The sequence below is a fragment of the Petromyzon marinus genome, chromosome 46 (genome assembly GCF_048934315.1).
Source record: "Petromyzon marinus isolate PM22_M1 ecotype Great Lakes invasive population chromosome 46, UKy_Petmar_22M1.pri1.0, whole genome shotgun sequence".
In the NCBI taxonomy this organism is placed as follows: domain Eukaryota; kingdom Metazoa; phylum Chordata; class Hyperoartia; order Petromyzontiformes; family Petromyzontidae; genus Petromyzon; species Petromyzon marinus.
The window spans coordinates 12,005,232-12,018,180 of NC_133712.1; the positions used below are offsets into that span (position 1 = coordinate 12,005,232).

The 12,949-nt window shown below is 45.7% G+C and overlaps 1 protein-coding gene across 1 annotated transcript in view; it reads right to left on the minus strand.

Moving 5' to 3' along the window:
* The window catches only part of LOC116952214 (SLIT-ROBO Rho GTPase-activating protein 1-like), a 40,195-nt gene extending 33,771 nt beyond the window's left edge, over positions 1-6,424 (minus strand). The window contains exon 1 of the mRNA XM_032971349.2: positions 6,027-6,424. Coding sequence (XP_032827240.2) covers positions 6,027-6,099 — 73 coding nt within the window. The 5' untranslated portion in view covers positions 6,100-6,424. The remainder of the gene's footprint in view (positions 1-6,026) is intronic.
* Between the last annotated feature and the right edge of the window lie 6,525 nt (positions 6,425-12,949).

Genomic DNA, 12,949 nt, shown 5'->3' on the forward strand with positions numbered 1-12,949 from the left:
TCGATTTAAGGAATGAAACAGGAGGATTTCTCCACAAATATGGCTGTCGCCTGATGAAGCTAGTTGTAATTACTGGCGAAACTTCGTATTCAGATTGTAAATGTTGTGGCTTTTCTCTCCAACACACCGGTGTGCTGTACGAGTGTAGTGACTAACTTGAAGACGCTAAGAGTTGGAGGCACTTACTTTATTTAACGAGCATCCTCGGCACAATACACACCCTACGCTGCTACACACTCTTTTGTCGCTCGCTTACACACAACTCTATGTGGGTCACTAGCCTATACACAACACGAGCCTATACACAACGCTAGCCTACACACAACACTAGCCTATACACAACGCTAGCCTACACACAACGCTAGCCTATACACAACACGAGCCATCTAACACCGACGGCGCTGAACCAAGACGGCCAACTACCGTCTAGCAGCGCAATGTCGAGTGAAGGCGACAGCGACGAGAAGACAGCAACGATGGTGACGATCTTCAACAACAGGACGGGGATCCCACTCCAAACGACAGCCCCGAGCTGTCGCTCAGGGCCCCCTTTTATGCTCCCAGCGTCGCCTCGCTCCGCTCCGGCGACGCCGCCTCTATAGAACCCAACCAGCGGGTTCCCGGGCTTCCCCCATGTGCCCCTTTTGTAACCTTTCCCGCAGATATCACCTCTGGTGTATCACGTGGCCTGCTGACATCAGGGCTGCTGTAAGCCGCAGATCCCCTTCCCCGCCAGCAGCCAGCTCTATGCTGCTACATTACTTATTCTATGCCACTACACGAGTAACGAATTGGCATGTTCCGTTTACGTGACAAACCTTACTAATTGGCTGTGTCGGGTGGTGGGCAGGTTTAACAACGCATTTATATATTTATGCGATCTAACCCAAAAAAACTGTATTCTGGAGGAATTTTTGTACTTTTGTTCGTGACTTACGAAGTTTTTCTCTCCAGTATTTTAAACTCCTATCGTTTGTTTATTGTTGTAACTTGCTGACCCACCCCCGACCAGACATCTGTGGAAAGGAGCTTCAAAGCTCATCGGATTCCTCCAGTTATAAATAAAGATTCCGATTCTCAGTTATTGTGTGTGTGCCTGATGTATTTTTTCTCCTCGAGATTGTCTGTGTGTGTTGTGTTTGAGTGCCGTGATGTTTCTTGAGCGAGTGCGACAGTGTGTGCGTGTGCTGTTTTTAAGAGGGGAGCGATAGTGTAGCGGTTGGTGCCAACACACAGTAACGATTATCTCAACCGGTCCTGGGCCTCCCCTAGGTCGACTCAGCCTCAAATCAGTACCTGATGCGGTGTGTAAACGTCGCCGCTGGGGAGACAAAGGCGGCTGGGCGTGGTGCTGGCCACCCACCCACTCGTGTGCCGTTCTGACCTTCATAGGTGCTCGCTATCAGCACTTGCCCCAACAGTCTGCCAAGGCTATACGGGGGGATCTTTGTATTTGTTGTATTTAAGAGTATACACGTGTTCTTTTTTCTAGACATTGTGTGTGTGTTGTGTGTCTGATGTTTCTTGACAGAGTGCGACAGTGTGTGTGGTGTTTAAGAGTGTAGACATGTGTTGTTTTTGTAAGAGATTGGGAGTGTGTTGTGTGTGTGCGAAAGTGTTTCTTGAACGTATATTCACACGTGCATCTCGAGACGTGTGTTGTGTTAATTGAAAGTGTGAGTGTGCATGTAGTTGCAACAGTGGCGAGATGTTAACTACATCGCCTGGTATACAGGAGGTAGTGGATTCAACCCCAACCCTGATGCCTGCTGTGTATTTGGAGTTTGTGTGTCCTCTCTCCCCGTAGCCACGCGGATTTTTCTCTCCGGTTTTTTTCCACCACATTTACAATCAACATGCGTTCATAGTTTTTGACTGTTGGCAATTTCCAAATGATAATCCACTTCGTTGCGCTATAATTTGTGGCCAGGTCGCTTCTGAAAAAGATATATATAATAGCTCAGTGAGCCTAACCTGGTAAAATAAATAAAAAGTTCAGTTTGTTGAGATAGTGTGTGTTGCATTTCTCTAGAGCATGTAAGTTGTTCTTTTTATAGAGAGAGCTGTTTTCAAGTGAGTGTGTGCTTTCCACGTGTTTCTTGAGTGTGTGTTGAAGAGTGTGTGGCACATGTGGTGTGTTTATTCAGTGTGTGCGTTTTTATGGTGTATGTGTGGGGAGCTGTGGGATAGCGGTTAGCGCGCTGCGCTACTTAACCCGACTATCGCTCACGGCCACCAGTGACGATTATCTAAACCGGTCCTGGGCCTCCCCTAGGTTGACTCAGCCTGGAATGAGTAGCTGGTGCGGTGTGTAAACATCGCCACTGGGGAGACGCATGTAGCCCGGGCGTGGTGTTGGCCACCCACCCTCTCGTGTACCGTGCCGGCATTCATAGGCGTTCGCTAACAGCACTTGCCCCAATTAGTCTGTTAAGGCTACACGGGGGATCTTTGTCTTTGTTTTACCAATGTATAAACATACAGTAACCGTGTCAATTACAGTACCCGTGTGTCAGTGTTTGGTACGTGTATGTTGGTGCGTTTAACAAGCGTGGCGTTTCAATAACACACGTGTATGTAATGTGATGTATGACTAAATTAATCATGTGTGAGCATCTTATTGCCACTGTGCGTGGTGTCAGGTGAGTGGTGAGTGTATTGGTGAGCGTTTGGTGAGTAAGTGCTGAGTGTTTGCTCATTGTGTCAGGGGAAGTGTGTCAGGCGACGGTCAGGTGAGAGGCGAGTGTGTGAATGTTTAGGGTCAGGTGGAGAATGTGGCAGCCACGGTGGTGAGTGGTCTCTGGTGAGTTCAGGGCGGCCATTGTGTCAAGACAAGGCCGTAGCCATGGAGTCAACATTGGGGAGGACCAAATCTTCCAGGGGGTCTGGGGGGGTTCCCCCCCTTGAAAATAAATATCTAAATTTGAAAACGAATTTCTTGCCTAAAATATTTAAAAAATCACTAACACATAGGATGGACTTTTTATTTATGTTTTACAATAATGTCTAAGAGTGTATTGTATTACATTGCTCTTTTTTTCTTTTTTACCTTTTCTTGTTTCATTGTATGCAATGGCAGAGGTTAGGAATGAATAAAGTACAACCATAACCACAATTATATAAACATAAATCTATTTTATAGCAATATAAAGTGGGGGGACATTTTGAGCATATTTGAATATGGGGGGGGGGGGACGTCCCCCCCCCCCAATATATATTATAATTACGGCCTTGTGTCAAGGTGAGTGTGTCAGGCGATTCGTGAGTGTGAGGTACCTTGCTGAGTGGTGGTCAGTGTCATTTGTAGGGTGGAGAGAGCTGAGTGTGTCAGGTAGTAGTGTGGTGTCTGGTGAGTTCAGTGCGATCATTGTGTCAAGGTGAGTGTGTCAGGTAGTAGTGTGGTAAGTGTCTGGTGAGTTCAGGGCGATCATTGTGTCAAGGTGAGTGTGTCAGGTAGTAGTGTGGTGAGTGTCTGGTGAGTTCAGGGCGATCGCTGTGTCAAGGTGAGTGTGTCAGGTAGTAGTGTGGTGAGTGTCTGGTGAGTTCAGGGTGGTCATTGTGTCAAGGTGTGTCAGGTAGTAGTGTGGTGAGTGTCTGGTGAGTTCAGGGCGATCATTGTGTCAAGGTGAGTGTGTCAGGTAGTAGTGTGGTGAGTGTCTGGTGAGTTCAGGGCGGTCATTGTGTCAAGGTGTGTCAGGTAGTAGTGTGGTGAGTGTCTGGTGAGTTCAGGGCGATCATTGTGTCAAGGTGAGTGTCAGGTAGTAGTGTGGTGAGTGTGCCAGGTGAGTTCAGGGCGATCATTGTGTCAAGGTGAGTGTGTCAGGTAGTAGTGTGGTTGAGTGTCTGGTGAGTTCAGGGCGATCATTGTGTCAAGGTGAGTGTGTCAGGTAGTAGTGTGGTGAGTGTGCCCAGGTGAGTGTGTCGGACTGTCCGTTGAGTGTCTGGGTAGTGCCCAATTTCCGCTTTGTCAGGATGAAGATGGTTTAGTTTTATTTTACGTTTTTGGGTGATATGTTTGCTTTTCCTGGACTCTGCACTTGTACTCCTATCGTGATTTTCTTTTGGCGGTGTTGTTTGTTGTGACGTTCTTACCCGGTCCCAACCGGACATCTATGGGGAAAAGAGCTTCATAGCTCATCGGATTCTTCCTGCAGTATGAATAAATATTCTGATTCTGAGCGTCGGGTGACTGGTGGAGGCTCAGTGTGAATGTCACGCCACCCTGAGACGTTAAGTGCTCAACAATGTGTCACATCCAAATATTCAGTTCAGTCCTTAAGTCACATCACGTGCTATTAAGAAGGGGCCATTGCCCGAAACATCGCCGATTTTACATGGTTTCTTTAAAGGCCACACACACATTGTTGTTGACTCGTGTGTCGAGTTTCAAGTTACACAGACAGTAACAACATGAGGATTTTAACTCGTCCCCCAACTTAGGAATGTGGAATTTCCGCCACTTGCACGAAGTTGTTGACGAATCACCGCGTTATGCCACTTAAATGCTCGTTTGACCAGGAAATAACTTTGTCTACTGACCTTTAACATGTTAGTTGTGAACGCATTAACTACTAAAACAAAACAAAAATCTTAACAATTATACACTCCGGCACACACCTCTGCGCGTAATGTATGTCGTCGTCAACCAACAATGTACTTGTCTTGAAACCTCTGGGTCTAAACGGATTGCCCATGAGCGAGGGGAGAGACAAAGGCGGCCGGGCGTGCATCAAGTGCTGTGTTTTGCCGACCGCGTGTGTGTGTTAAGTGGGGAGCGGTGGTGCCGTGGTTAGCGCGCTGCGATACGAACCCGGCAACGCGAGTTCGATTCCCGTTCACGGCCACCAATACCACGTGACGATTATCTGAACCGGTTTCCTGTGACTCCCCGCCCCCCCCCCCCTAGGTCGACTCAGCCTCAAATGTGTACCTGGGGTGCGGTGTGTATTAAACATCGCCGCTCGGGGAGACAAAGGCGGCCGGGCGTGGTGCCGACCACCCACCCCCTCGTGTCGACCTTCACAGGTGTTGCTCGCTAACAGCACTTGCCCCTACAGTCTGTTACAGGCTACACGGGGGATCTTTGTTTTGTTAAGTGGGGAGCGGTGGTGCCGTGGTTAGCGCTGCGCTGCGATACGAACCCCGGGCCAACGCGAGTTCGATTCCCGTTCACGGCCACCAACACCACGTGACTATTATCTGAACCGGTTTCCTGTGACTCCCCCCCCCTAGGTCGACTCAGCCTCAAATGTGTACCTGGGGTGCGGTGTGTATTAAACATCGGCGCTCGGGGAGACAAAGGCGGCCGGGCGTGGTGCCCCCCCCTCTCTCGCGTGTGCTAACCGTGTCGGCCTTCAGAGGCGTTAACAACAGTCTGTAACAGGCGACACGGGGGTGGATCTGTGTCTTTGTGCTGCCTTCAACAGGAGCTCGCTAACAACAACAAAAGTCAATACAACGGTCGATATGGACAACGTCAAAATGTGTTGGATGGAAGAGGAACACACGGATTAAAGGTGCAGTTGCGTTGTACGTTGCTTAAATAAATGCGTCGTTGCAAGTGTTTTGAGGTAAGTGTTTTGAGGTAAGTGTTTTGAGGTAAATGTTTTGAGATAAGTTTTTGAGGTAAGTGTTTGAGGTAAATGTTTTGAGGTAGGTGTTTTGAGGTAAGTATTTGAGGTAAGTGAGGTAAGTGTTTTGAGGTAAGCGTTTTGAGTTGTTGTGTATGCGAGTGTCGCTTTGTAGGAGACGACTGGCAATGGTGAAGACTTATTTGACGACGGAGTGTGTGTGTGGTGTGGGGGGTAACCACAGAGACAGAGGAGATGGAGCGATGGATTAAATCGGACGAGTGGATTATTAATGATTAGCACGGCAAGATCGTGAGGAAGGTGGTTAGGTGATTTGGTGGTGGCGGCGTATGAGAGAGAGGCCTTCATCTAGCAGCGGATTGAACATTGGTTTGATGATGGTGATAATTAAAATAACAATGTCAACAAACGTTAAAAATCGTTGTTGTCTCCCACCTTTCATTTGAGCCTCGTGCTGAGCGAGAAGTTCCTTCCCGGGGTCTCTCATTTTGAAGCGTTGCTGGTTCATGACGGCCGAAGCTGCCCCGACTTGTACAACTTTTAAAAGCTTTATAAACTCGCCTGGAGGCAGACGCGGTTTTTGTTGTTGTTGCTGTTGTTAAAACTTAGCGATCGAAAACGACGGCCAGACGGCTTTCTTTTGACCTCCCCTCGCGGGAGATCGCAACTTAGCAAAAAAAAAGGAGAGAATTGCCGCTTTACAAGAAAACAAATAAAATAAAATAAATGTGTTAAACGTAACCACCGCCGCCGCCCCCCTGACACTGGCGGAGGGCGGGAAAAGTGGCGATGGAGGCGGTCCGGAACCGGCACCGCCGTCACGCCGCGCGTTGCGCAATCCCCTCAGCCGAGTCTATTAAATAAACAATTAAACAATTAAATATTCTTGGTTCTTTCGGTTAAAATCACGTTGAAGGGAAACAATAAAATATTTTAAATATATATATAAAACAATAAAATTCTCACGGCGTTTCGACCGTAACGCAAGCGGTCATCGTCAGGTGTGAAAAAAAAACTACGGCAAGAAGCATTTGAAAGAAGTGGAGGTTTGTATTTATTTATTTTCAAACGTTGTTTGTATGTATTAAATATATATAAGTAAATAAATAAATACAAACACCGGTCAAAATAAATAAATACAAACAACGTTTGAAAATAAATTAATAAATACAAACCGACACTTCTTTCAAATCCTTCTTGCCGTTGGTTTTTCACACCTGATGATGACTGCTTGTGTTACGGTCGAAACGTCGTGAGAAATTTTTATTGTTTTTTTACATATATTTGTATAATTTCATTGTTTCCCTTCAACGTGACTTTACCGAAAGAACCAATAATATGAATCACCGCAGTCACGAAAGCTTTAAATCAAAATTTAATTAAACAATTGTACAGCTTTTTCGATTTAAAGCTTTCGTGACTGCAAGGATTCATCTTCTTTGGTTCTTTCGGTAAAGTCACCACGTAGAATGAGAATAAAATAATAAATTTATAAAATAAAATAACACAATAATATTCTCACGACACCTGATGAAGGCCGCTTGTGTTGTGGCCGAAACGTCGTGAGAATATTATTGTGTTATTTTATTTTATCAATTTATTATTTTATTCTCATTCTACGCGGTGACTTTACCGAAAGAACCAAAGAAGATGAATTGTACAGCTGTTGTTGTTTGTTTGTTGTTGTTGTTGTTGACCTTTGCGAGAAGGGTTGTCGTGGGTTTGTTACAATGCAGGAGGTTTCGTGATCCCGACGACAGCCGCCTCAGCAGACCGACTCAGGACGCTCTCTCTCTTCTCTCTATCTTTTTTAAATTTATATATATAAAAAAAACAGTTTCATTTGTTCGAAGACAACAAAAAAATAATTGAAACCAAAGTCACGTGCAATTTCATAAACAGTTGTAAAGTTGAAACGGCAGCACATTCAAGTGGTCTTCCATACCTTGAGCTTATGAACTCTACGCAAACGCTATCCAGCAAGCACCCGGACCTGTGGTCGTTCTTCAAGCCACCACTTGGGGCTACAAATTCAGGATGTTCTTCACATCTTCAAACTTCAAATTGAAGCATCTTTTTTTCCTACCTGGAGGGTCAAAAGAGAAGCAAACGTGCAGAACTTCAGTCAGAAAGTTCTAACCCAGTAAGACCACGACTCTCTCTCTCTTCTTCTCTCTCTCTTCGGTAAAGTCGCGGAGTTAAGAAATTAAATTATAAATTAACGATGGTTCTAGATTTGGTTCTATTGGGTAAAGTCACGTAGGTAAAAAATAAAATAACAAAAATCACGACGTTTCGGCCACAACACAAGCGGCCTTTTTTTGTTTCACTCCAGCGCTGTCCTCCAGACAGTCTCGTCCCTTCACCTGATAAAGGCCGCTTGTGTTGTGGCCGAAACGTCGGTGATTTTTATTTTATTTTTTATTTATTTCTAACTACTACGCGATTTTTTTTACCGAAAGAACGTTAGAAGTGTGGATTTCCTGCAAGTCACGAAAGCTTCAACATCAAGGGCGATGCAGGCGTTGTTGTTGGTGATTGTGGGGTCCCGGGCCTCCCCTAGGTCGACTCAGCCTCAAATGGGTACCCGGTTGCGGTGGGGCGTGGTGCTGCCCACCCACCCACTCACCTCGGCGTGTGCCGTGCCGGGCTTCGTAGGTGCTGCTCGCTAACAGCACTTGCCCCCCACAGTCTGTTACAGGCTACACGTGGGAGGACCTCGTCGTCTTTGCCCTTATACATCTCAACGTTCATCGTACAAAGTCCCATCATCACAAACAAAGAGACAATTTCATATTTTTTTCCTGCCCGTATTGAAACGGGCTGTGGGGTCGTCCATAAATGACGTCACGCAATTTTTGACGATTTTGACCCCCCCCCCCCTTCGTCACACTGCGTCACAAAAAGTCAGACCCCCCCTCAAATGTGACGTCACAAAGCTCTGCCCCCCCCCCCCAAAAAATATATAAAACATGCTTCAAATCGCTTTAAACTATTGTCATTGTAGTGCGCATTTAATGTGGCGCTGCACTCTGATGTTGTAGGAGAAAACATTTATTTAAAAGTTTATTTAATTAAGTAGAACGTGTTGTCTATATTTATTTAAAGTTGCGAATTTTGATGTGACGTCACATTTCTCAACCCCCCCCACCTACCCCCTTTGTCACACATCGTCACAAATGTCTGCCCCCCCCCCCCGGTGCGTGACGTCATTTATGGACGGCCCCTGTACGCCGTATGGACCTGAAAAGTCAATTTTCCTGCACAAGCATACGGGCTAAACCGTCTGGGTTGACACGGTACGAGTCCTATGTTTCAGGTCGCAATCCTTTCGTAAAGCTTTACTGTGTGATTAAATGAATCAAGGTGCAAAACACAGTAAAACGTTATACGTATATGGCAATACTATGTGTCAAGTTATGTATGCAGTTCGTATATGTTGTATCAACAACAAAAAATACGATGTATGTAAAATTAATGAAGTATTAAAAAAAACCTTGAGTTTTGTGTGTTTGGTTTTGTTGTGCTCCCACCCCGAGCACCTGCGATTAGCACGTTTGGCTACGTACGGTGCGAAAGAAGTTCAACGTTTTCTTGGTTATTTCGGTAAAGTCACGTCGAATGGGAAATAATAAAAATAATAAAAAATAAACCAATTAAATTATCACGACGTTTCGATTGCAACACAAGCAATCATCATCAGGTGTGAAAACCACAGCAAGACATTTTGAAAAAAGTGGCGGGTTTTTTCTACAAGTTTTCTTGCTGTGGTTTTCACACCTGATGATGATTGCTTGTGTTGCAATCGAAACGTCGTGATAATTTTATTGTTTTAGTTGTATTATTTTTATTATTTCCCATTCTACGTGACTTTACCGAAAGAACCAAGAATATGAATCCCTGCAGTGAGGAAAGCTTTAAATCGAAAAATAAAAGTTCAACATTATATACAAATATATTTTTTGGGGTTAATTGGTGTGCAATTGTCTCTGTAACTAAAATGTATATGGACTACAGTATTAAATTAGGTTGCACGAATATCAAAGTAAATGTTATAGGAGGGGTCTTATAATTATCATGAGAATGAGTCGCGTAACGTACAGAAGGCTCTAACTAGCTTATTAGCCCAATGGCATGAATGGTTAAAGTACAGAATTAGCGATCAATCTCACCACTTAACGCCGTATCTTGTATGATATTGTGTGTCCGTAAATTGTAGAACATATAGCAGCACTTGCGATGATGATGATTATGGTGGTGATGATGTGGATATTTTGATAGTGGTGGTGTTGATTGATAGTGGTGGTGTTGAAATTAATATGTAAATGAAAAAAAACACGATGAATTTGGGTGGTATAAGACATCTGGACCACCCTGTATAATCTAGATGATGGAGGCGATAGGTAGCATTGCGTAATGTTTTTTAAATGATGGGCATGCAAATGGTGTCGTTGATGGTGATGTTGGTGATGTTGATGCAATGATTGGAATGTAAACTATGATGGTGAATGTGATAGTGATGATGATGACAACGTAGACCGTGGTGGTGTTTGGTGATGTTCATAGCGATGGCGAAAGGGATGTTGATGTGGTATTGACTGGGTGATGATAAATAAAAGTTTGATTCTTCCTAACCTCGCCACTTCGTCGCGGTTCAATTCCGCACACGGCTCGTTCTGGATGGTTTAAGGGAGTGGGGGGGGGGGACAATCAACGGACTTGTCGCCGCCATGAGAACGTGGAATTTCCACCGCTGGCTCACGCAGCCGACATCGAGGGCGAATTGCGGCCCCTCGTGGCCGTCCGAGGTTTCGTTCGAGTTCGCGGTGTCTTGCGACTTACGACAAACAACAGAAAGACAAAAGCGGATTGGGGGCCGTCCATAAATGACGTCACGCACCTGGGGGGGGGGGGGGGTCAGACATTTGTGACGATGTGTGATGAGGGGGGGGGGTGAGAATTGTGACGTCACATCAAAATTCGCAACTTAAAATATAGACAACACGTTCTACTTAATTATAAATAGACCTTTTAATAAATGTTTTCTCCTACAACATCAGAGTGCAGCGCCACATTAAATACCCACTACATTGACAATAGTTTAAAGCGTATTGAAGCATGTTTCTTTTGGGGGGGGGGGGCAGAGCTTTGTGACGTCATATTTTAGGGGGTGGTCTGACTTTTTGTGACACCGTGTGACGAAGGGGGGGGTCAAAAATCGTCCAAAATCGCGTGACGTCATTTATGTACGGCCCCTACGTTGAATTCCGGGTCACGACTTGTAAACATCAAAGTGAAATGCGTCAACTGATTCTGGAACTCACCCTTACGTAACACGTAGGTGGAGGAGCCAAGAGGCTGTAATCGAGTAAACATATTGATGTTCTCGGGCTTTCTCTGCCACGTGGCGTCGTCATGACAATGACTCTGGTGCTCTTAATGCTCTATTGTGCGGTCTGCCGCAGGGGTCCCCAACCCCCGGGCCACGGACCGGCACCGGTACGTGGCCCGGGGGAGTTAGACTGATGGCCTTAATCTAAGTTTTCTTGTTGTTTGACTTGCATCCCACTGGGATTTTTGCACACAGCGTTGGTGTACGGTGCTATTTCAGGAATATTTTGATGTTTTTTTTTCCTGGATTTTCTGTTTGCACATGCACAAAGTCACTTTAAGATGTTTTTCTTGTTCATGTTTTTGTTTGTTGCGGTTGCACCCGATTCAAGAGCCAAATGGCTCACAGGGCTATACCAAATAAATTAAACTATGAAACTAATAATAATTAGCGGCTGGCGTCACTCCACATGGGGGGGGGGGGGGCGAGGCGCCTCCTCCCCCCTCCTCGGCGTCAACTCACAACCCTCACTGCAAAGGCAGAACACTCACGTCACGCGATCTCCGTCACGCTGTTGAGACATCGAAGTAAAAATGACGTCATTATGAACAAGGGATTATAACCTTTAAATAAAATAATTCTGTGTCACCGCGCCCTTACAAATTGCACACGACTGGATGCAGTGAATATCACGTGGCGCTCTGCTTTTCGCTTGGAAGTTTCAGATTTACTGCAATACACCCGTCCTTGGACGGGCTATAGGCTAGTGTACACATATATAATAGGCGACGTTTTAGGCCAGTAGAGAGAGTAAATAACACGAGTTGGAGACTATATGTTTATACCGTGGGGCCTGATCAGAATCATATTATACAGGTTTCCCTCGCTTTATGCGGGTTCGGTTTGTGCGATTTCGCGTAAACGCTGCCAACCTATTTCTACCCACATTTCGCTCTGAGAAGTGTGAATTCACTCGACATGAGGCTATGCGGTCGGACGTGTGACAACGTTGTATTTGTGTGAGCCTGTCGGCAGGCAGCTGTCTCCCCGTGCGGTTTCGCTTTGTGCGGCCCGCTATCTTGGAACGCATCTACTACTACCGCATAAAGCGAGGGACTCCTGTACTGTATTAATATGGGTGGCCGCAAGGAGGCAAGAGAGACGGACGGTCACGTTTAAAAGCACGTGTGTGGTTGTTCGTTACAGTTGAAGAATGTTTTCAGACGAGCAGATTATTTGTAAATAGGGCGTACGAACAGTCGCGCCAAGATTCGCTCTTGAGTAACAGAAAACCTCTTCTTCAGTCGTCAAAAAGTATGAGATTGAAAATGAAATACTGTATATGTGGAAAAAAACCAGAGTTCTGGCTCGTGCAAATTATACGTAGCGTTTAAAGTCTGCCCTAGGCAGTTAGCAACGTGTTCAATAATTAACCTGAATGTTAAACTTTTACCCGAATTACGTCAGCACCCCGTAAACTATATCGGTGTGCACGTACAGTCGGTCTGCACGACCCCTTCCGTCAATCCACTGCAGGTTAAAAATGCCTCGTCCTATAGGCTTGCAGTGCTGTATAACGCACCGCACTATAAAGCCTGTAATTACGGTGCCCATTGTACGACCAGACGCTATTGGTAAGCGGGTCCCCTCTTAGCCATCACAGGATTTAAGTGGAGGACCAAATGGGCAACGTTGATGTCTGATTTGGTGCTTTGGCTGACACCATCGACTGCTCCGCAATCGAGAATCCGGTTTCATCACAGGCGGCTGAAAACTGGATTAGAACCCAGTTCTCAGCTGTTCGGGCAACCAAGCGACTGATTGCTATTCGGTTGCACGCAACCGGTTGCGGTTATGTTGCACGCAACTGAGTTGCACGCAACCGATTGCGATTCGGTTGCACGCAACCGGGTTGCAATCAGTTACACGCCACCTGGTAGCACGCAACTGATCGCGATTCCGCTGTGAACCTGGCCTTCACCACCAGCACACGGACTGCTTTGAAAGCACAGCAACAACAAAATAA